We start from the raw sequence: 22,389 nt of genomic DNA, 5'->3' as shown, positions 1-22,389 counted from the left end.
GCATCTAATTTGTTATTTGTTTGTTCAGCCCACTGCATAAAAGTCTCTAAGTCAAAACATCTAACAGGAGTGGAGGTTCCGTTATTATGTTTAAATAATTTATTTGGAGGGTCCATGGTCTGGATTTTAAAAGTCAGGGACTTGAAATTTTGCTGCAGATGGTGTCTAATGTACTACACACTTTGTTTATGAATTTGGTAAACTCTTGCCTTTGTATCTGTGCCTCTTGGTGGTATTGTTTGAGGCTAGCTTCAATCAAACATAATTTATCAACTATTGAAGCTGTATGACTCTGTTCAGCAGGCTGACCGTCTGCAACATTCATGTAAGGATCATATGCCGCTGATATTTGAGAGTCTGTTATGCCGTCTTCTTCAAAATCTATGTGTGAATCGTCGCTATTTCTGACACATTCTGGGGTGGTGGGTATATGAACTAGATCGAAATCTGATATACTGTAGTCAAAAACATCAGAGAAATTGCGAGGCAGCCAGTCACTCGGTGTTGTTGCAGGGCCGCTGATGAAGATCGGTTCTGACTCCACTGTTGCATGAAGCTCCGGGTTTTTGTTGTTCTGGGAGGTCGATACTGCTTAAACATTCCAAAAACGTTTGGGATCGTTCGGTGTCCTGGTCATTATGAGGAGGGGTACTGTGCTGCAGTCTGTGAAGATAGACATGTGTTAAAACATTTATACATGTACCCATTTCAAACAGAATAAGTGTGTCTCCCTCTCTATCTCTTTTTATCTAATTTATATATGCCTATGCTTACCTTGTAGTGTGCGTTATTCCGGACGGCCCTGGTTCTCCACACATACAGTTCTCTGGCGTGGCTCTGCATGTGTAAAACGGTCGGTTTTAGAACATTTGTAATTGTTTAAACCCCTTTAAAAAAAAAAAATAAAAAAAAAATCCCGTTGTATACACACCTGATGTAAGGTTGGGCTCTGTGGTCAGGGCGTCTGAATGTTTTCCTGCTCAGTTTGTTAACCCTGGAACAAATCAAAGAAAAACATTGTTATTACATAATTTAAAACAATCGCAACTTTAAAACGTACATACGTTTAAAAATCGCGTAATTCTGTACACACCTTGTGCCTGTTAGAGAACTAGTTCCAGCTGTAAAAGCGCCCGTTTCTAAAGAAACGGGTCCTGTGCCGTTCTCCCGAACTCCTAAAAATTAAGCTTTTGTTTTAGGAAAAAAATGTTTAAATATCCTATAATATGTTAACATAACACCTTTTTAAAAATACAATAATAGGTTTTGTTTTACTTACCGTTTACGATGTCCATGTTATGAAGAACGATGTTAGTTTTGATGATCTCAAAGAAAATGGTGTGCTCTGCAGCAATCTTGACGGGTAAATGGCTAAGGGTTTCGGACTCTGAGCTTGTTTTATATAGGATGGGTGTTTCCAAAAAGAAGGTATGTCTCCAATCAATTTAAATGAGACCCTTTAGGGCTTTTGTCTTCTCAAGGAATTACAAACGAGCCGATACTTCAGACAATAGGCGGGGTTCCCGCCCGACTGCTACACCTGGGGCTTTTACCTATTCCTAAGGAATTACAAAAAGAGCTGATACCATCCACTTTAAACAATAGGCGGGTCCCGGTGTTGTGCCCAAAAGTGATTGTCTGCCAGAAACTGATTGCCGTCCGCGGGAGCGCGCGCAGCTGCTTAAAGCTGCAGCGCCCGGATTACTTGCGTTGCCAGCTACTTCCGTGCAACTGATATAACGTGGGGGGGAAAAAAACCCCAAACACATTTATGCCTTTATTATTAGGCAAAGGTATGCATTTATGGAACTTTAACGTTTCTTGTAACCGAATTATGACGCTTATCAGAAGGTTGCTTTCAGTGTGTAGCGCAGTCACGAATGACTACACGCATCACGATGGAATAATTAATGCCTACAGGTTTAGTATGTCTACTCTCGTTGTTCATATTTGTTATAAGACTGTCGAATAGTAGTTAAAAAAATAAAGACCTATTGTGCCAGCATCACCATGACTCTTTCTTGTTTGTTCAGAATAACGACTGAGAACATGGCATTTTAGCGCTACCAAAAAGTGATTGTGGCCTATAACTTGTCACTGAAACAATATTTCGGTTTCAAACTTGTTGGATATATTCCAGAAGGGTTACATGTGACATATTATATCTCAAACAGTCCATTAGAACTGCTGAATAACTTGTACAGGAACAATAAAACTGACAATATGCAATTTCCAACCTGCCAAAAAGTGATTGTGGACTATAACTTGTCACTGAAACAATATTTCTGCTTCAAACTTGGCGGATGTCATTCAGAAGGGTCATATGTCAAATATTACATCTCAAACAGTCCCTTAGAACTGCTGGATAACCTTTAAAGGAACATTAACATTGATAATATGCCATTTTCAGCCTGCCAAAAAGTGATTGTGGCCTGTATCTTGTCACTGAAACAATGTTTCTGCTTCAAACTTGGTGGATGTCATTCAGAAGGGTCCTATGTGACATATTATATCTCAAACAGTCCATTAGAACTGCTGAAAAACTTTTAAAATAACATTAATACCGATAATATGTCATTTTCAACCTGCCAAAAAGTGATTGTGGCCTATATCTTGTCACTGAAACAATATTTCTGCATCAAACTTGTTGGGTATCATTCAGAAGGGTTATATGTGACACATTATATCTCAAACAGTCTCTAAGGACTGTTGAATAACTTTTAAAGGACCATTAATACCCACAATATGCCATTTTCAGCCTGCCAAAAAGTGATTGTGGACTATAACTTGCCACTGAAACAATATTTCTGCTTCAAACTTGGTGGATGTCATTCAGAAGGGTCATATGTCAAATATTACATCTCAAACAGTCCCTCAGAACTGGTAAATAAACATTAAGGGAACAATAAAACTGACAATATGCAATTTTCAACCTGCCAAAAAGTGATTGTGGTCTCTAACTTGTCACTGAAACAATATTTCTGCTTCAAACTTGCTGGAAGTCATTCAGAAGGGACATATGTGACATATTATATCTCAAACAGTCCCTTAGAATTGCTAGATAACCTTTAAGAGAACAATAAAACTGATAAAATGCCATTTTCAGCCTGCCAAAAAGTGATTGCCGCCTATATCTTGTCACTGAAACAATATTTCTGCTTCAAACTTGACTGATATCATTCAGAAGGATCATATGTGACACATTATATCCCAATCAGTCTCTAAGAAATGCTGAATAACTGTTAAAGAACAATAATACCCATAATGTGCCATTTTCAGCCTGCCAAAAAGTGATTGTGGCCTATAACTTGTCACTGAAACAATGTGTCTGCTTCAAACTTGGTGGATGTCATTCAGAAGGGTCCTATGTGACATATTATATCTCAAACAGTCCATTAGAACTGCTGAAAAACTTTTAAAATAACATTAATACCGATAATATGTCATTTTCAACCTGCCAAAAAGTGATTGTGGCCTATATCTTGTCACTGAAACAATATTTCTGCATCAAACCTGTTGGGTATCATCCAAAAGAATCATATGTGACACATCATATCCAAAACAGTCTCTAAGAAATGCTGAATAACTGTCTCCTATAATACTTATTAGTTGTTTATTTATTTATTCTTTCATTTATGTTTGTGTTGCTGTGTGTGCTTCTGTATTGTTAACAACATTAAAATTCAGCTTTGATGTTGTTTCATGGTTTACTGGTGTTCAGCTTCCGCTATACCCAATGTTTTTGGTATATTTGTTAGTTTATTTCAATTGGTGGTTTGTTCTTTAATTGGATATTATTGTTATTTTATTTTTTTGGTTTTAGTTTCAATTAATAAGTGCTGTATTGGAATTACAATTTTTTACCTTTTGTTTTCTCTTTATTATTACTTATTGTTCCGAATTTGTTTATGCATATCTCCTCCCAGCTGTTTCCATTTGGCCATTATCGTTTTTTTGTATTATATTTGAAATTTGACATTTTTTGCGCTGTCCAATAAAGGCTTGATTTAAATTTGCAACAGAATGTGTCACATATGATCCTTCTGAATGATATCAGTCAAGTTTGAAGCAGAAATATTTTTTCAGTGACAAGTTATAGGCGGCAATCACTTTTTGGCAGGCTGAAAATGGCATGTTATCAATGTTTATGTTCCTTTAAAAGTTATTCAGCATTTTTTAGAGACTGTTTGGGATATGATATGTCACATATGAGCCTTCAGAACGACATGCAGCAAGTTTAAAGCAGAAATAGTATTTCAGTGACAAGATATAGGCCACAATCACTTTTGGGCAGGCTTAAAATGGCATATTATGGGTATTAATGGTCCTTTAAAAGTTATTCAACAGTCCTTAGAGACTGTTTGAGATACAGTGTGTCACATATAACCCTTTTGGATGATACCCAACAGGTTTGATGCAGAAATATTGTTTCAGTGACAAGATATAGGCCACAATCACTTTTTGGCAGGTTGAAAATGACATATTATCGGTATTAATGTTATTTTAAAAGTTTTTCAGCAGTTCTAATGGACTGTTTGAGATATAATATGTCACATAGGACCCTTCTGAATGACATCCACCAAGTTTGAAGCAGACACATTGTTTCAGTGACAAGTTATAGGCCACAATCACTTTTTGGCAGGCTGAAAATGGCATATTATCAATGTTAATCTTCCCTTAAAGGTTATCCAGCAGTTCTAAGGGACTGTTTGGGTTGTAATATTTGACATATGACCCTTCTGAATGACATCCGCCAAGTTTGAAGCAGAAATATTGTTTCAGTGACAAGTTATAGTCCACAATCACTTTTTGGCAGGTTGGAAATTGCATATTATCAGTTTTATTGTTCCTGTACAAGTTATTCAGCAGTTCTTGGAGAGTTTTTGAGATATAATATGTCACATGTAACCCTTCTGGAATATATCCAACAAGTTTGAAACCGAAATATTGTTTCAGTGACAAGTTATAGGCCACAATCACTTTTTGGTAGCGCTAAAATGCCATGTTCTCAGTCGTTATTCTGAACAAACAAGAAAGAGTCATGGTGATGCTGGCACAATAAGTCTTTATTGTTTTAACTGCTATTCGACTGTCTTATGACAAATATGAACAACGAGAGTAGACATACTAAACCTGTAGGCATTAATTATTCCATCGTGATGCGTGTAGTCATTCGTGACTGTGCTACACACTGAAAGCAACCTTCTGATAAGCGTCATAATTCGGTTACAAGAAACGTTAAAGTTCCATAAATGCATACCTTTGCCTAATAATAAAGGCATAAATGTGTTTGGGGTTTTTTTCCCCCCCACGTTATATCAGTTGCACGGAAGTAGCTGGCAACGCAAGTAATCCGGGCGCTGCAGCTTTAAGCAGCTGCGCGCGCTCCCGCGGACGGCAATCAGTTTCTGGCAGACAATCACTTTTGGGCACAACACCGGCTCGCCTGGTACACCTGTCAGCTTTTACCTTTTCCGAAGGAATCACAACAATTAAATGATACCAGCAGTGGGCTTTTGCAATCCTGAACAATTTCAAACAATTAATCGGCTGTTGAAAAGACGGAGCGGGTCTGTGTGACTGGTTTTGAAGTATCACTGCAGCGTTTATTTTCTAAAGGGCTGAATGTTATTTGCAACCATCTGTTGTGTTAAAATCTACTCTGAAACCATGAAACCCCTTACGGAAGAAATGCCCGTTTGATCCATTTTTAAAATAAAAGGCATGCATCGCCGCATGCTGTGACATCAGAATCACAAAATGAGTGTGATTAAAACAGGATTAGTTTGAAAAGAGCGATACTGGTTGCTTTGGGGGAAAAGGTGACATCGTGTGCAACGTGTTTTAGAAGTAGTCCAATAGCTTCTATTTTCTAAAGGGGCTGAATGTTATTTGTGACCATTTACTGTGTTAAAAACTAGCTGGCTCTGTCTCCGTCTTAGTTCAACATTCCGAAATCCCGATTTTTAAATAAGATGATCGCATCAACCCGTGAAAGAAACCCCAGTACATGCGTAAAACTAGTTAGATTAAAACTAGTGGTTTGATTAAATGAAACGCTTGTGAACAAGCTGAAATTACCCGTACAGAAGAAATTCCCGTTTATGCCATTTTTAAAATAAAAGGCATGGATCACTGCATGAGGAGACATTGTCAGAATCACAAAATGAGTGTGATTAAAACACAATTAGTTTAAAAGAGTGATACTGCCTGCTTATAGCATTTATTTTCTAAAGGACTGTATGTTATTTGTGACCATTTACGGTGTTGAAAAAAACTAGCTGGCTCCATCTCCCTTTTGGATCAACATTCCGAAATCCCGATTTTTAAATAAAATGATCGCATCAACCAGTGAAAGAAACCCCAGTAGATGCGTAAAAACTAGTTAAATTAAAACTAGTGGTTTGATTAAATGAAAGACTTGTGAACAGACTGACACTGTCCATTCAGAAGAAATTCCCATTTGAGTGGTTTATAAAATAAAATACTTGCATCACTGCCTGCTGAGACATTGTCAGAATCACAAAATTAGTGTGATTAAAACACTATTACCAACACTTTTGACTAGATGTAAATAAAAAGCATTCGGGCTTTGTGGAGCACTGTGAAGCAAAACAGCTTCCACCCCTACACGCAAAAACAAAGAATTGCTCTTAAGGACACATATGTCTGCATAAATGAATGTTGAGACACACCAAAGTGACAAAAAATAGTTTAATTAAAAACCCTATGGTTTGATTAAATTAAGTTAAAAACACATGAACTCATATGACCCCACCGACGCCCTGTGTGTTTCCACACATGAACTCGCATAACCCCAGGACCTGGCTGGTTTGGTTGGCCGCCATTTTGAACTAGTGCCACCTTATTACTACTCAGTCACATTCGCTTGTTTTTTCTCAGTGAATACAGACTAACAAACTTGTGTCCATTTAGTTAACTGGTTGTACCTAAAATGTTTTAGTTAAACAGTTAAACAAGCTAGTTTGCCATGGGGTGGGCTCTGTGTGTGTGTGTGTGTGTGTGTGTGTGTGTGTGTGTTCGGGGGGGGCTTCACTAAAGTCGGTTTATTTAGGGCATGACACCTATGCAGTACTCATTAGGAGAGGAAGTGCATGACGTGGGGCTTTATTTCATGTTCTGGGGCAGTGAATGTAATGTACTGATAACATGTTAAAGACACACAAAAACCCAACAAATTATTTTAACTGATTTATAGAGAGACTGAGAGGAGGGCTTAAAGAGATAAAAAAAAAAGACAATATAAATATGTTAAATTTATTTTTTCTGTATCGATATATGGTGCTTATCCCTGCTGAAGGGCAGATTGGTGTTGCTTCAGAACAATTCTCTAGCGCTGTTACGTAGAGGTGTTACAGTTAAGGTTTTAATAACATTATTTTATTTACTAGTGAAGATTTGCATATGTTATCTCTCATTCTGTAAGGTAAATTTTCTGGAAAGGTCAAATTAATTAATTTAACTAAGTATTAATGAAAGACCTTGATGTGTATATGACACTAATAGATGTAGTTTCTGGGTCATTTTCAGAACTGCAAAATGGCCAGAAGGAGGCAACTGCTGTGGTTGCAAACAGGCTTTGGGTGGTATGGAAGTAAGGGCAACTATGGAACTGCTCAGCAACATGGGACCCATAGCTAATAAATTGTAATATGACAAAAATAACAACTTTGTGTGGATGTAACCTTGTGAGATCTGAGATTTTGACAGCATTTTTATGTGACAACTTCTCTTTTTAGATAAATGCAGAGTTTAAGCGCATTACCACCATGCCACTGCAGTCCAGATTACTCTCGCAGATAGATGTGCTATCTGACAAACTAATAAAGGTCTTCAAAAGGCGAGGAGGACAAATAGGAAGAAGACTTCAGAACATTCTGGAGCCCACGGCCCAGGTAAGAAAAAAAAAATTTGTGTATACACTTTAGGGAAAATAATAATTTTAACAAAATGCTGCTTGTCACTCTATGCCAGGAGTATGTTGAAAATCACCTGGGATATTCACAATTTACCATGGGTGCGTTTTTTTTTTCTTTTACCTGCATTAGAACTATGTGTGGAGTTCATAGTTGAACACCTCTCTATGCTCTGACAGTATTCTGCTTCTTTGCATGGAGATTTCACTTCAGAAATGCATTACCTTTTTAAGCATTCTGAGGACTCAAATCACATGCTGTAATGAATCCATTTTTGTTCACCTAATGTGTTAATGTTAACATTTTTTGGAATAGTGACACAGATTAAAATAAGATTTGGTATAATGTTCTTTGACCTGTGTTCTGTTTAATTAAATTTTGGATTTCTGCATTTTCTAGGCCGCAGATGAAGCCATTATCCAACGATCTAATAAGGAAACAACCATGGGAATTTACATCATAAAGTCAAGAGATACCAATGGCAGCCCTGAGGACATCGGGATAGTCCTTGAAGGCCAGAGAGTCTGGCAGGATTTGGATAACTATACCCTAGCAGCTGCAATGCTGTTTGGACTAATGTACACTTTGAACCTCACCTACCCACTGGAAAAGTATACCTTCGAGGTATTATAGAAACTGGTTATGGAGCTCAAAAGGAACAGCCTTTCAAAGAAGGCCCAGGTTTTCAGGACCAGACTGTACGATTGAACAGTTTTCCAGTTATGATGTGGGAACAACAGGTTTACCTCTTCGAATATGGACCATCCTTTCTTTTAAGCCAGCACTGGTAAAGTTGCAGTACATAGTGAAACTTATTTTTCTGGCACTTTTCAACTTGGGGCCTTTATTACTGCAGTGTTCAGTGTTCACTTTTCAAGCCATGGCTCTTTTGAAAAAAAATCAAACTTTGAATGTCCATTTTTCTCAATGGAAATGGTGCCTTGCACCAATTTCACTAGTTTGCAATTTTTTTCCCAAGGTGCACCACTACAAACAGATTGCATGGTCTAGTATTAGTGATTGTGATGTTTAGTGATAGAAGCAAGCCAATACTAATCAGTTTAGGTCTCTTGGTTTTGTGCCTGTGGGTTATAATGTTATTTTAAGTCTCTTCTTTGTGTCATTTCAATAATTACACCCCTATTGCCATATTACCTTATGGCTCTTACATTTAAAAAACAATCTTTTACATAAGCGTGATGTCATAAGGCCACAATGTTGAATTCAGGTTACAGCAGATAACTTTGAGGAATGTTGTGGAATGTTTTTCAAGAGATGCATTGTACAAATATGAATCATGTATATTTTGGAAGCCTGAATTGAAAGTCCATTGTTACAACTGTGTAGTATTTTTAAAAATACAGGTCATTGTTCAAAAATGTTTTGCTTATTTCTTTGATTGAAGAGAAAGTGTACAGTACATACAGTAAGATCAGCCTTAATTTAGTTTTATTTATTGAACACTCAATTATATATTAGATTATATATTATATATTAGAAATTTGTTATAAAATAAAATAAGCTTACCATAAAAGAACCTTGTCAATATAACACATAGTAGTCCAATACAATTAACACAAAAAGTTCATGTCTGATAAACAAGTGGTTTCTATAAATATTTGCCCGGAATGAAAAACATAACACCAACATAAAAAAGTCATGTTCATGTAACCAGAAAAATGTGTGCAGGTATAACATAAAAAACTAAGGTTAACCAAACATAACTTAATTTCGTGCAACCGATTACAATATTTTTTTCATGTTTTTTTTTTTTTTTTATGTCCCACTGATTATTTTTTTCAATGTAGAGTATTTAAAAGTAGAATGGGAGGCAGAGCCTTCAGTTTTCAGGCCCCTCTTCTGTGGAACCAGCTCCCAGTTTGGATTCAGGAGACAGACACTATCTCTACTTTCAAGATTAGGCTTCAAACTAAAGAGCAATATGTGTAATTTGTGATGACTGAATAAAACTTAAATTATTAGGCCTAGTAGCTGCTTACCAATGATACTGCTTTAAATATAATTGCATTTGAGCTACAAATCGAAAGTAAAATGTAATTCTGCTTTTGCTTTCATGCCAATAGTTACAACAAAACTTTATTCATAAAAAATAATTAATCAAACATTGTGTTTGACAATAGTAGCAAAATGAAATGATCATCAGGAGCAACAGAACTGAAAACAATCAAAGAGTGAAACACTTTCAGCAAAGTTCACAGTGATTTCTTAAACAAGATGTGACACACTTCAAAGTCTTAAACTCAGAAAATTCAGGAAAAGAAAAAAAAAAATTTAAAAACTGAGATCACAGGGAAAATGAACTGGATGATATTTAATGACTAAAGTACCGATATATCTTTTAGCAAAGAATTACAGGTTAAAGTTTGCATTTGTTTCAGTTTTGTTCAGATTCAGTCTGTATGCAGGCGTCTTTATGGTAGCTGACATGACAGCAAATGATCAAAGGATTTAAACAATAAATTAATAGTACGTTATGATAAATAAAGCGATAATAAGAGATGGCTTTATTTTCATAAACTCTCAACGGTAAATTGAGCATGAGCCAGCAGCCCACAACGCTCTTACTCTCATTTCCTCTTTACTAATGCACTGCCCTGTCTAAATTTCAACATCAAGCATCGGCATTTTACAAAGATTAGACCTTTACATATGATCCGGATTTTGGTCAGATTTAGTCCATAAAGTAAAGGATTAAAGAGCGGTGGGCATATGAGCCAGTATAATGATAATAGAGTACGCAACATATTTGGGACGTGGTTCATGTTGGATCTATTTTGTGCAGTTTCAAAGAAGGAACCGCATGAAAAGTTGAGCAGAGAAGCGAGATGAGGCGTGCAGGTGCTGATGGCTTTCTGTCGGGTCTGTTTGGATCCAGAAAAACAGACTTTCAGGATCCTCATGTAGGTGTAGAGAATCAGAGAGACAGAGGATATGGTTATGAAAATAGCACCAAGTACTCCATAGACGTTATTGGCTGTGGTGTCAGAACAGGCCAGTTTAACTATTGAGTTGTTATCACAGTAAACTTTGTTTATGATGTTCCCACACAGCTGCAGAGGAGCACTCAGAGAAATTACAACACTGATTGCAAGAAAAGGAGACAGCCACATTAGAGCAATGAGCATGGATACCTTACTAGAACTCATACGTGTGTGATAATGAAGAGGACAACATATTGCAAGATATCTGTCGTAAGACATGATGGCTAAGTTACTGAGCTGCAAATTTGCATATGTGTACAGACAGAAGATCTGCAGGAAGCACAGAGGAGCAGAAACAGTGTGAACATCAGAGAGGATCTGAAGCAGGAGGAACGGAAACAGCCCTGTACTACCATACAGCTCATTCACAAACAGGCTGCACAGAAACATGTACATAGGTTCATGTAAGCTTCTGTTCACACAGATAACCACAATCAGCAGGACGTTGGCAGTAACAATAACAATATATAAAAACACAACAACTGTGAAATATAAATATTTCAAAGCCCCGCTGTCGAGGTAGGCAGTGAGTGTGAAATATGAAACCTGTGAAGAGTTCATCATGATCCTCTTTTTGATTTTACCATACATCACTTAAACTGTGCACAAACTGAGTTACATTTAAGGATGAGAATCACCCAACAGTGGCCTGATTGTAAGTCCCTCCCAACTGCACTGAATCACTTCTTGTTTTATCCTTTTCACTGCAGCAGTATAACGTCATTATCAGGGGACACACTACATGACACTGACTCAGAAAAAAGATTTCAAACTAGTGGTTTCAAAAACCCAAATGGGCTTTTAGAAAAATGAATATTTGTCTTTTGTTAGAATCGAATCGAATAGAATAGTACTTTATTATCTTGGTTGCCCCATGCCAACTGTACAGGAGTGAAAAAATATATATAAATAGTACAGACATCAGCAATAAATAGCAAACATGGACGTAATTTTCCTGAGACAGGAGGATCAGGCGATGACATCCAGGGGTGTTAGAGGGCAGTCAATGATGTTTTTGGCAATGTCAGAGACTATCAGTGCCCCAGCTCTGACAGTCTCGGTCGTTGTGTCCTTGGGCAAGACACTTCACCCGTTGCCTACTGGTGGTGGTCAGAGGGCCCGGTGGCGCCAGTGTCCGGCAGCCTGTCAGTGCGCCCCAGGGTGGCTGTGGCTACAATGTAGCTTGCCATCACCAGTGTGTGAATGTGTGTGTGAATGGGTGGATGACTGGATGTGTAAAGTGCTTTGGGGTCCTTAGGGACTAAGTAAAGCGCTATACAAATACAGGCCATTTACCATTTACTTCATGTCTACAGACGTGAGGCCTACCCAGTCTATAAGTGATGACGTGATGAATCCTGCTTCCAAAGGGCCCAAAGTACTCTGCATTTCATAAGGCTGTTGTGTTTTTAATGTGTTTTAATGTTTTGTATCTTGTTCTATTTAATCTCAACAAGCCCCTAGTAACAGTCACTGATCACTGTCGGCCTGTCTCGGTTTTTTATTACCACTAATCATTTTAAAACTCAGTTAAGGTTTAAACCCCTACAATGTAACTACAGCCCAGCCCATGCAGCAGTGTATTAATGACTAACCTCGTATTGTGGATGGATTATCCCAGTTGTTCTCCTGACTTAAGTTTGGTCAGTTTACACCATCCTGCCATCCGAGTGTATTTATCCCTAACCACTGGGAACCCTCACATTAACTTTTATCCAGTGGAAAAAAGTCCTCCATTTGTTAGCGCTAGCCCTCCAGCCTCACTGTTTATGCTATGCTAACATAGCTGTGTCACTAGCGATCACGTAGCACATCATTATATAGCAGCTAGCCCAACTTCAGTAACCCTACAAATGTCTCTGCTGTTTACTTTCCTGTCTTCATTTATGTCGGAAGTGAAAGCAGAGCTGTTCATCTTAATTTGTTTCAGAAATCTCTCAGTCAGAACTTGGTATATTATATTTAGATGGACGCTAGTGAGCTAACTCCCTGCTAACTTCTCTGTTAAATTTCACAAACCCTGTTTTCATGGATGCCTGGATGTTCAACGTAATCGTTACACGTGGTAAAGCAGCCACGCTGATCATTTTATTACAGATGAAAGAATTTAGATAGTTTTGTGATCGTTTGACTTTGGGATCTGCAGCGGAGTTTGGGCCCAGACATGGCTAATGACGTCAGCCTTAAAGACCGGATAGGTCAGTAGTTATTGAGGCTGTCTATGTCAGTCTTTTGGGGATGGGAAACATGGTGGAGGCCCTCAGGTGAGAACTGTGGCATGAGTTAGGGAGAGGTTGAACAGCCTGGTAAGAATCCCTGCCAGTTGGTCCAAGCAGGCTTTAACCACAGCCCCTGGGATGCCGTCAGGACGGGCAGCTCCCCTGGGGTCACTGCTCGGGTTGCACTGGGTAGGTGGGGTAGTGGGGGGTCAGGAGATGTGGGCGAGGGGTTGTCTCAAACCGAGCAAAGAAGGTACTGAGCTCCTCTGCAAGTCTGAGGCTGCTGTTGGGGGCTCTGTCTTTTGCAGTTAGTTAAGGCTTGGATGCCTCTCCACACCTGGTGAAGGCCCCTTATAGGCCTTCTGTTTGATGCCTCTCCTAAGGTTGGCTCTGGCAGTGATGTACAGAGAACTGTCCCTCAGCCTGAAGGCTGACTTATGAGTTCTGATCAGAACCTTCACTCGTCATCCAAGGTTTTCAGTTAGGAAAAACCCAAATGGTTTTGGTCACTGTCACATTCTCTACACAGCACTTAATGTAGAAATGGACAGACTGAGTGAAGGTCTCCAGTAAAATAAGTAAAATGTATTTATATAGCACTTTTTAAGACAAGAATGGGAATGAAGGGCATGTCAAACAAACAATATAACAATATAAAGGAAGTATAAAAGCATATCAAACAAAGCAATAGGACAGTATAAATATCAAATAAAACAACATATTACACACGAACATTACTCAAAGCTTAAAAAGCACGATCCCCCTTCATTTCCAAACGGGTCCGTGGAATAAACAGAAGACCACTATCAGTGGATCTAAGAATCCGCTTTGGAGAGTAGGCTTGGAGAAGCTCAGTGATATAGGTGGGGGCCTCACCTTGTAAAGACATAAACGTAAAGGTGAGGATTTTAAACTTATATCTGTACCCAACCGGAAGCCAGTGCAAGGATTTTAACATAGGAGTGATATGGGAAAATTTATTACTGTGGGTTAAAAGGCTTGCTGCAGCATTTTGGACTGCTTGGAGGCAATTTAATGAAGCCTTAGACAGACAGGAAAAGAGTGCATTGCAATAGGCTAACCGGGAGGAGATGAAGGCGTGGACAAGCATCTTCAGTTCAGCTTTGGAGACAGTAGTCCGAAGTATGGCAATATTTCTTGGAGGAAAAAGCGGGAGCGGGTCACAGTCAAAAGACAGAGATTGATCAAAAATTATTCCAAGATTCCGAGCAGTAACTTTTATCGAGGATGAAAAGGCACCCCGATGTTGACTAATTTGGGGCTTGATATTCTCTGGAGCTAGAATTAAGCATTCAGTCTTGTCTGTGTTCAGCTGGAAAAAATTTTTGTCATCCAAACATTAATTTCCTTAAGACAGTCAATTAGAGTGGATAACTCGTCCAATACCTAGGGTTTAAAAGAGACTGGATAATTGGATATCGTCTGCATACAGATGGTAGGAAATAATTTTGAAACTGCTAATGATATGGCCTAAAGGAAGAATATATAGTGAAAATAACAGGGGGCTTAAAACCGAACCTTGTGGGACTCCACATGAAAATTTAGCTACAGCTGATCGGAAGTTTCCCATTGAAACTAAAAGTGTTCTATCCGCCAGAAATTAGGTGAACCACTGTAGGAAAGATCCAGATATCCCTACCATATGATTTAAGCGATGTATTAAGATCTGATGATCAATTCTACAGAGGAACCATTGAAAGCATCCTTTCCAGCTGCATCACTGTGTGGGGCGGTAGCTGCACTGACTATAACAGGAAAGCTCTACAACGCATTGTGAGAACAGCTGAGAGGATAGTTGGTGTACCACTCCCCTCCCTGCAAGACATCTACACCACCCGCCTTACCCGCAAAGCCATCACAATTATCAACGATGCAACCCACCCCGCGCACTGTCTGTTCAGCCTCCTGCCCTCCGGAAAAAGATACAGAAGTCTCCGCTCCCGCACTACCAGGCTCACCAACAGCTTCATCCACCAGGCTGTGAGATTGCTGAACTCTCTCCCCTCACGGCTCCCAGCTAGCAGAACCACCAGATTGGCAGAACCATAGGAAGACAGACTGGACTCTACCCCCCCCCACACACACACACACACGCACACACACACTCCACTACCTCTGCATTGAAATTGCACACACCTGCTGCTATATATTTTTAGTATTTTTTTAGCACTATTTATACTATTTATATTACTATTACTGCTGCTACAGTCCTATGCTGCATTTAAATCACTTACCAACCACAACCTGGAACTACCTCAAGTAGACTAGCACACAACTTTGCACACTGTTGGAACACTTTATTATATGTCAGGTCCTGTCTTGTTATATGTTACCTAAATGTTGTGCATCTGCACTTTATTGTTGTCAATGTCTACGCATGGGAAAGCGTGAAACGTAATTTCAATTCCTTTGTATGGCAAGTACATCTGAAGAAATTGACAAATAAAACTGACTTTGACTTTGACTTTGAATGGTATCAAAGGCTGATCTAAGGTCCAGAAGAACAATGACCGAGTAATCACCCCAGTCTGCGGCCATCAAAAGGTCATTTGTGACTTTCAGGAGAGCTGTTTCTGTGGAGTGTAACTTTCTAAAACCTGATTGAAAGTTATCAAGAATGTTATGCTTCTCCAGTGCTTTCTTTACTTGTAACCAAATGACCTTTTCTAAAATTTTAGAGATGAAAGGAAGTTTTTAGGTAGGACTGTAGCTTGACTGAAGTGTCGGATCCAGGTTAGGTTTTTTCAGCAGAGGTTGAATAACCCGCTGTTTAAAGCACCTGGGGACAGAGCCAGACATCAGGGAACAGTTTATCAGCATGACCACAGAGGGCCCGATGGTGTCAAAAACTTTGCAAAATAAAGAAGTAGGTAGGACATCAACTGAACTCGTTGAGGGTTTCATTTGGGTCAGTATTTCCGATAGATCTTTTAAAGAAACTGGGTGGAAAGATTCCATAAATATGGACTGTGGAAGATCATGGTTGAAGGGGTTATCTAAGGGAGTTATGTTACCTCTTAGACCACTAATTGTATCTTGAAAAAAATCTTAAAAAGTCACTACAGTCCTTATCTGAAAAGACAGGTGTAAACGGCGTTTGGGGGGAGATGATGCTACTCACTCTATCGAAGACAACTTTAGGATTTCTTTTTCCTGCTGCAAGTAGTTTAGAGAAAAAAGTGGCTCTCGAGTCTTTCACCATGTCATTAAAGGTAGATAATAGTTCTTTTAACCCTTGTATGGTGTTCGGGTCTGTGAGACCCATGCCATTTAGAGGCCGTTGCCCCTTTAGGCAGTATATACCATCAAAACCTGCAAAATATGGTATAAGGATATGTACACTTGATTAGAACTGATTTTATTTTTTTTATAACATTTTATTGACAAAAAACGAGAAGCACATTAATTCATAAATGTGATCGAACAAAGGTAAAAGGAAAAAATTAACCATGTTTGCTGTTGACATGGCTCGTAATTGGGATAAAGTAAACATCTGTTGAGTAATTTAACATAAAATTGTTTGATAGTGTTAATTGGAAAGCCAAAACTCTAGCGGGTCCACCAGACCCATGAACACTGGCTGAGTAACAAAAATACGAACACCATACAAGGGTTAAGGGGGGTGAAGATGAATTTCATGCTGCACAACTGATCCCTTTACAGCACTCGTGCAATAGAGGCTATGAAGCCAGGTGAAAGGAATTAGAATTTAGAATGTTACCAAAACCACAATTGCTGATAGGGAACAGTTTTTTTTAATTTTTTTTAAAAAAACTCTTGGAGAAACCACACACTAAAAAAGATGATGGGGAGTGGTCAAACTGAGTGGGATGTGGTATGTTGCATTTTTTCAGATGTGTGCTTATGATGCAAAATTTCCCTCTAACAGAACAAATAAAAGACTTGAATCCTGGATTTAAATAGGGCTTAAAACTTACCTCTGTTTCACCCACAAAAGAGTAATACATAGTTTCCACACACTGAGAGAAAATTATGATCTTGAACAGAAGGATTTTTTTAAGGTATCAACAAGTATGGGACTACAATAAATGTAAGGCCCTGTCAACACCAGAATCCAATTTTGAAAATGGCGAAAAGAAGCAGGAATAAGGCTATCATCTGATGATTGTAAGCAAATATGCAATTTTCCGTGGTCTGCAACTAGTTCTATGGAGTGGAAAGCCCAACTTATCCCAGAATTCATTGTGCAGCCCAGCCAATTCCAGTTTCCAACTATGGCAGCAGCTGCTTAGTTTAATATCAGAATCAGAATCGTGTTTATTGGCCAAATATATGTGCAGACACATACAAGGAATTTGGTTCCGGTAGATGGTGGCTCTCAAGCACAGCAATGTAAATCACACACACACACACACACACACACACACACACACACACACACACACACACACGTACATATTTTTCCATATCCAGGATAAATGCTGTGTCCTTTGGGTCTGACAACATAGTAGCACCCCACACCCTATGGCAGCTGTGACAGGTTCCAGCGACCTTCATAAGGATAACCAGAACAGAGCAGATGGATATGTTCTCACTTCCATTTCTGCTGGTTACTGGAAGAAAGTAAATGACTCTTTAATCTGTTGGTTTGCAGAAATTTCAGGCACAAGTAGGCTTTTATAAAATGGAAGAAATCACCTCTGTAAAGGGATAAAGAGAAAAACCTGTTTACTAACTTACATTTATTAAATCTAAAAGGCAAAGAAACTGGCATTAAAACTTTATCTGTGCACCAAATCAGCTGTACCATTAGCCCTAACTAACACCTGACTGCAAAAAATGATCTTGTACCCTTCAGGCTGACCTAAAGCTTTTAAATACAATTATATTAAACAATGAACTAAGTGATGGCACAATGACTTCTCATTTCAGACACATTAAGACCAAAAACAATACCAGTTCAGACAATTCTTTATTATATCATTTCTCATAAGATTTCATTATAATAAGATGCTGCAGCAGTCCTTGTAAACCTGTCAGCTTGAGGCTAAATTCAAATCAGAAAAGAGATGGATCGGGAAAACAAAAAAGAAGGAACGAAAAAGACAAAAAGGATGAATCTTGATTCTGACATGAAGACATATTTAATCTTCTCCAGAATTGAATCTGGAGAAATTCAACTGCCAAATATTTGGTCAATAAAGCACAAACACATAGTTTTAACTGAATACTATATTTTAAAGTTTAATTTGTGACAAAGTGTAAAAACCTTCATTCTACCAATTACATTTTTACATGAGACTCGGATTTTGGTCAGATTTAGCCCATAGATTACAGGACTGAAGAGTGGTTGGCACGTCAGCCAATATATTGATAAAAAAATACGCAACATATTTGGGAGCTGTCTCATATCAAATCTGTTTTGTATAATTTCAAAAAAAGCACCACATGAAAAGTTGAGCAGTGAGGCGAGGTGAGGCGTGCAGGTGCTGATGGCTTTGTGTCTCGTCTGTTTGGATCCAGAAAAACAGACTTTAAGGATCCTCATGTAGGTGTAAAAAATTAAAGTTACCAGAACAACTAAAGTGAGCGTGTAAAGTATTCCATAGATGTTATTGACTTTAGTGTCAGAACAGGCCAGTTTAACAATGGAGTAGTTGTCACAGTACACTTTGTTAATGATGTTCCCACACAATTGCAGAGGAGCACTCAGAGAAATTAAAACACCTACTGCAAGAAAAGTCAACAGCCATGTTAGTGCAATGAGCACGGATACCTTACTAGAACTCATACATGTGTGATATCGCAGAGGACAGCAGATGGCAAGATATCTGTCATAAGAAATAACAGCCAAGTTACTAAACTCGATACTTCCATAAGCATAAAAACAGAAGATCTGCAAGAAACAAAATGAAGCAGAAACAGTGTGAACATCAGAGAGGATCTGAAGCAGGAGGAACGGAAACAGCCCTGTACTACCATACAGCTCATTCACAAACAGGCTGCACAGAAACAGGTACATAGGTTCATGTAAGCTTCTGTTCACACAGATAACCACAATCAGCAGGACGTTGGAACCTACAATGAAAATATACAAAGCAAGAATAACAATGAAGCACAAGTAAGTTACACGTCCTGTGTCAAAATATCCAGCAAGGGTGAAATATGAGACCTGTGTGGTGTTTATCGTCATTGTTCTTTGGATTCACGATAACTGAATGGTTCACCTAAAAATATGTTTGTTTTTTTTATCTTTCAAACATCTCACAGATCTGCTGCCTGTACAATTGGCTCATCAAACCTAATGATGATAAATAAGTTCAGAAGAAACAAGCTCCAAACTTATTTTATATACATTTTCAATGAGAAGCTGGACCTAGATGAAACATAAATCTGTTACACGAGCACAGTTTGGTTTAAAGTGTCATCACTGAGCACATGCGTAGAATGAAGAAAGACAATAAAAGTTAAACATAAGCCAAACTTATCGTTCCCTTATCAAAAGTATTTCTAATGATTACAACAAAGTCTTGGATGAAATCATTACATGAGCTGATCTTCTGCTGTCATTGACCTGAAAATTTGATGCTGCATCTTCTAACCTCGGCTGACACCCACAGCAGGAGGCAGAGCTCATTATCTAACACTCATGTTTAAGACTGCATACTATTACTGTTTTTAAAAGGACAAAGGGGATTCAGGAAATCCCAGGAAGGAGGCCAAGAAAATCTCCCACCAATGTTATGTTCTTGTGTTTACAAAGATGATCCTATTTTTCTAACAACTCCCTGTAAATCCCATTATCTGGTTGTGAGCACTTGCACTGTTCTGAATCCTCCATACTCTTCCTGTTTACTGCTGCTCTTTGCTATCTACACAGTAAATCAGGCACTCCACCAGCCACTCACTGCATAGTGAGACACAAGGGGAAATCTACTAAACAATACTGGAAGAACAACTCAGATATTATAGAATAATCCTTAACATAACCAAGTAGCCTTAAAATATTACAAAAAATGACAAAAAAAAAACAGGAAACTCCCACCACTACCATCACTCAGGTCATCAGCTCAGTCTCTTGTTCAGTCGCCAGCTCAGGGTTCTTTTCAGTTGCTAGTTCTGCCTTTAGCGCAGACTGAAGCTCAGTTACCTGCTCTGTTTTTTGTTGGTTTTTTGCCTGTCCCGTTTGGTTCTTTGGCCATTAAAATCGTTGTCTGAAGGCCAAGAAAGATAACCAACGGATTTACTTTACCAAGTGGATCATCACGGCCTTGCCATATTGGTCCATTTGATCAACCTTTGTTGTTATGATTGTTTTATTTTATTTTATTTTATTTTATTTTATTTTATTTTTAGTTGTTAGAGATGGGACAGACGTGGCTGGGGGACAGGAAAGGGAGAAAAAAGAGAGGAAGGAAAAATGTCAATGGAAAATTGTACTTAGTAGTCAGTATAAGCTTTTAATGATATGAGTCTACATATGATAGAAAACTGCAGCGTCTGTGTGTGTTTCTACCCTTAGACTCTTAGCTGAAGAAGTGTCTTTCAGAATAAATCTCTTGACAAAAAGAAAAAGAGAGGGGAAAAGGGACAGTGAGAAAGGCCACTTAAAAAGAAAAAATCTCCTGGATCACCTGTTGAGAGAGGAATAAAAGAGAAAACAAGCAAAAAAGAGAGCACCATAATAACCACAACACCATCGCGTTTATCTAGCTAAGTGTTGTGGGATGAAAGGAATTATTTTATATAACCATCATCTTTATCATTGCATTAAGTATCATTTCATCAAAGCATTTATTGAAGCTGCTGGCATTATGTTATAATTTGTATTACAGGGGTTATCATAATCACAATCACATATTAACATGTTTATTACAGGTGCAGGTATAACCACTTTAAATCGTTGAGTTAAATCTATAATCTCAAAAGCTTATATGCTGAGTGTATTCAGCAACATGTTGCACTAGAGTTTACTTGACAACAGGTGACAGAAGGAGGACAAGTCCATGGGGACCTCATCACCATATTTGGAAAAGGATGCCAGAAAGGGGAACTTCTGTGTCTGCATTCATCTCTTAAGATTGATCATTGTCTGTAAAGAGGCAAATAATGTTCTTAAGATGCAAATTATGTGCTTGTAAACGCAAGAGGGGGCGTTATAATACCCTGATGTATAAAAGCAGTCTGAAGTGTATTTTTGGGCGGAGATTTACAACTGATGTTCTGCAGTTTACATCTCCCCACGCTGCGTGTATTCATTAAAATCAATAGTTTGAACAAGCTCTTCTGGACCATTGTTGTTTTACTCTCGTCCTCAATTTTGGACCCTTAACAGTGTAAATAACAGTAAATATTAAATATTGAATGTTGTTGTGCAGCATGCAGGACCGACAGCGCACAATGTGCTTTGAGGTAGCAGCCAAGAAAGGTGCAGTTTGTGTCTATGAACAATGAATCAATCAATTTATTTCTAAGCATATTTTAAAACAACACAGGTTGACCAAATATGCTATACATATTAAAAAAAAGTATAAAGTAGAACAAACACAAAGAAGACAACAAAAATACTTGCAATTAAAAGCTAGAGAGTAAAAATATGTTTTCAGATGGGTTTTAAAAATGTCAAGTGTTGGAGAGATCCTATTTCAAGAAGTAGACTGTTCCAAAGTTTGGGTGCAGCAATCGCAAAGGCCCAGTCGCCTCTGTTTTCTATCCTGCGCCTAGGGACAACTAGAAGCAACTTATCTGCTGACCTGAGAGATCGATTTGGAGTATTTCTCCATATAACTATCTGCTAGGGAGTGTGGGGAGCCATAGCCCTGCACCCCAGGGCATGAAGCAGGCACAAAAGAGATCCAGGCCCCAGACATCCAGAGGCCCCAGAGTACGAGAGCCCAAGGAGGACCATTGGAGGGGCATCCATGCCACCCTCCTGGGAAGAGCTGAGGAGAGCCCCAGACAAGGGGTCAACCAGCAGCCACGGAGCAGAAGCCAAAGGGGGTTGCAGTGACGTGCCTGTGGGCTCTGCCGGCAGCTTCCCCCTCGCCCTCAGAGGAGGAAACCGCACCTAGACCCAGGAGATGTTACCTTTTCCCCCGGGGTGGAGACAAGCAGACTGACTCCGACTCGACGGCCAACACCTCCTCCCAGTGTGCTCTATACAGAAAGTTAATGATGCATTCTTCACATGAAACCGTCTGTTCAGCCAGATTTCTATTTTACAGATAGTTTGCATAATTACCTTTTATG

The 22,389-nt window shown here is 38.7% G+C and overlaps 2 protein-coding genes and 1 long non-coding RNA gene across 3 annotated transcripts; all 3 read right to left on the bottom strand.

Annotated features, from left to right (window-relative positions):
- Positions 1–821: 821 nt before the first annotated feature.
- LOC112842108 (uncharacterized) lies at positions 822–1,145 on the bottom strand. Its single transcript, XR_003213746.1, has 3 exons — positions 1,094–1,145; positions 932–994; positions 822–837 (listed from the first exon to the last, which is right to left on the bottom strand). It is a non-coding gene; the product is annotated as an uncharacterized LOC112842108 (long non-coding RNA).
- Positions 1,146–10,525: 9,380 nt separating this feature from the next.
- LOC100710114 (olfactory receptor 142-like) lies at positions 10,526–11,503 on the bottom strand. Its single transcript, XM_003460001.3, has one exon. The coding sequence runs from the start codon at positions 11,501–11,503 to the stop codon at positions 10,526–10,528; it is 978 nt and encodes a 325-aa protein (XP_003460049.3).
- A 1,696-nt stretch (positions 11,504–13,199) lies between these two features.
- On the bottom strand, positions 13,200–19,607 carry LOC100709847 (olfactory receptor 11A1-like). Its single transcript, XM_019367197.1, has 2 exons — positions 18,428–19,607; positions 13,200–13,343 (listed from the first exon to the last, which is right to left on the bottom strand). The coding sequence occupies exons 1-2, from the start codon at positions 19,331–19,333 to the stop codon at positions 13,200–13,202; spliced, it is 1,050 nt and encodes a 349-aa protein (XP_019222742.1). The 5' UTR covers positions 19,334–19,607.
- Between the last annotated feature and the right edge of the window lie 2,782 nt (positions 19,608–22,389).

The sequence above is a fragment of the Oreochromis niloticus genome, linkage group LG14, assembly GCF_001858045.2.
Source record: "Oreochromis niloticus isolate F11D_XX linkage group LG14, O_niloticus_UMD_NMBU, whole genome shotgun sequence".
In the NCBI taxonomy this organism is placed as follows: Eukaryota; Metazoa; Chordata; class Actinopteri; order Cichliformes; family Cichlidae; genus Oreochromis; species Oreochromis niloticus.
This window is presented reverse-complemented; position numbering and strand designations above follow the sequence as displayed.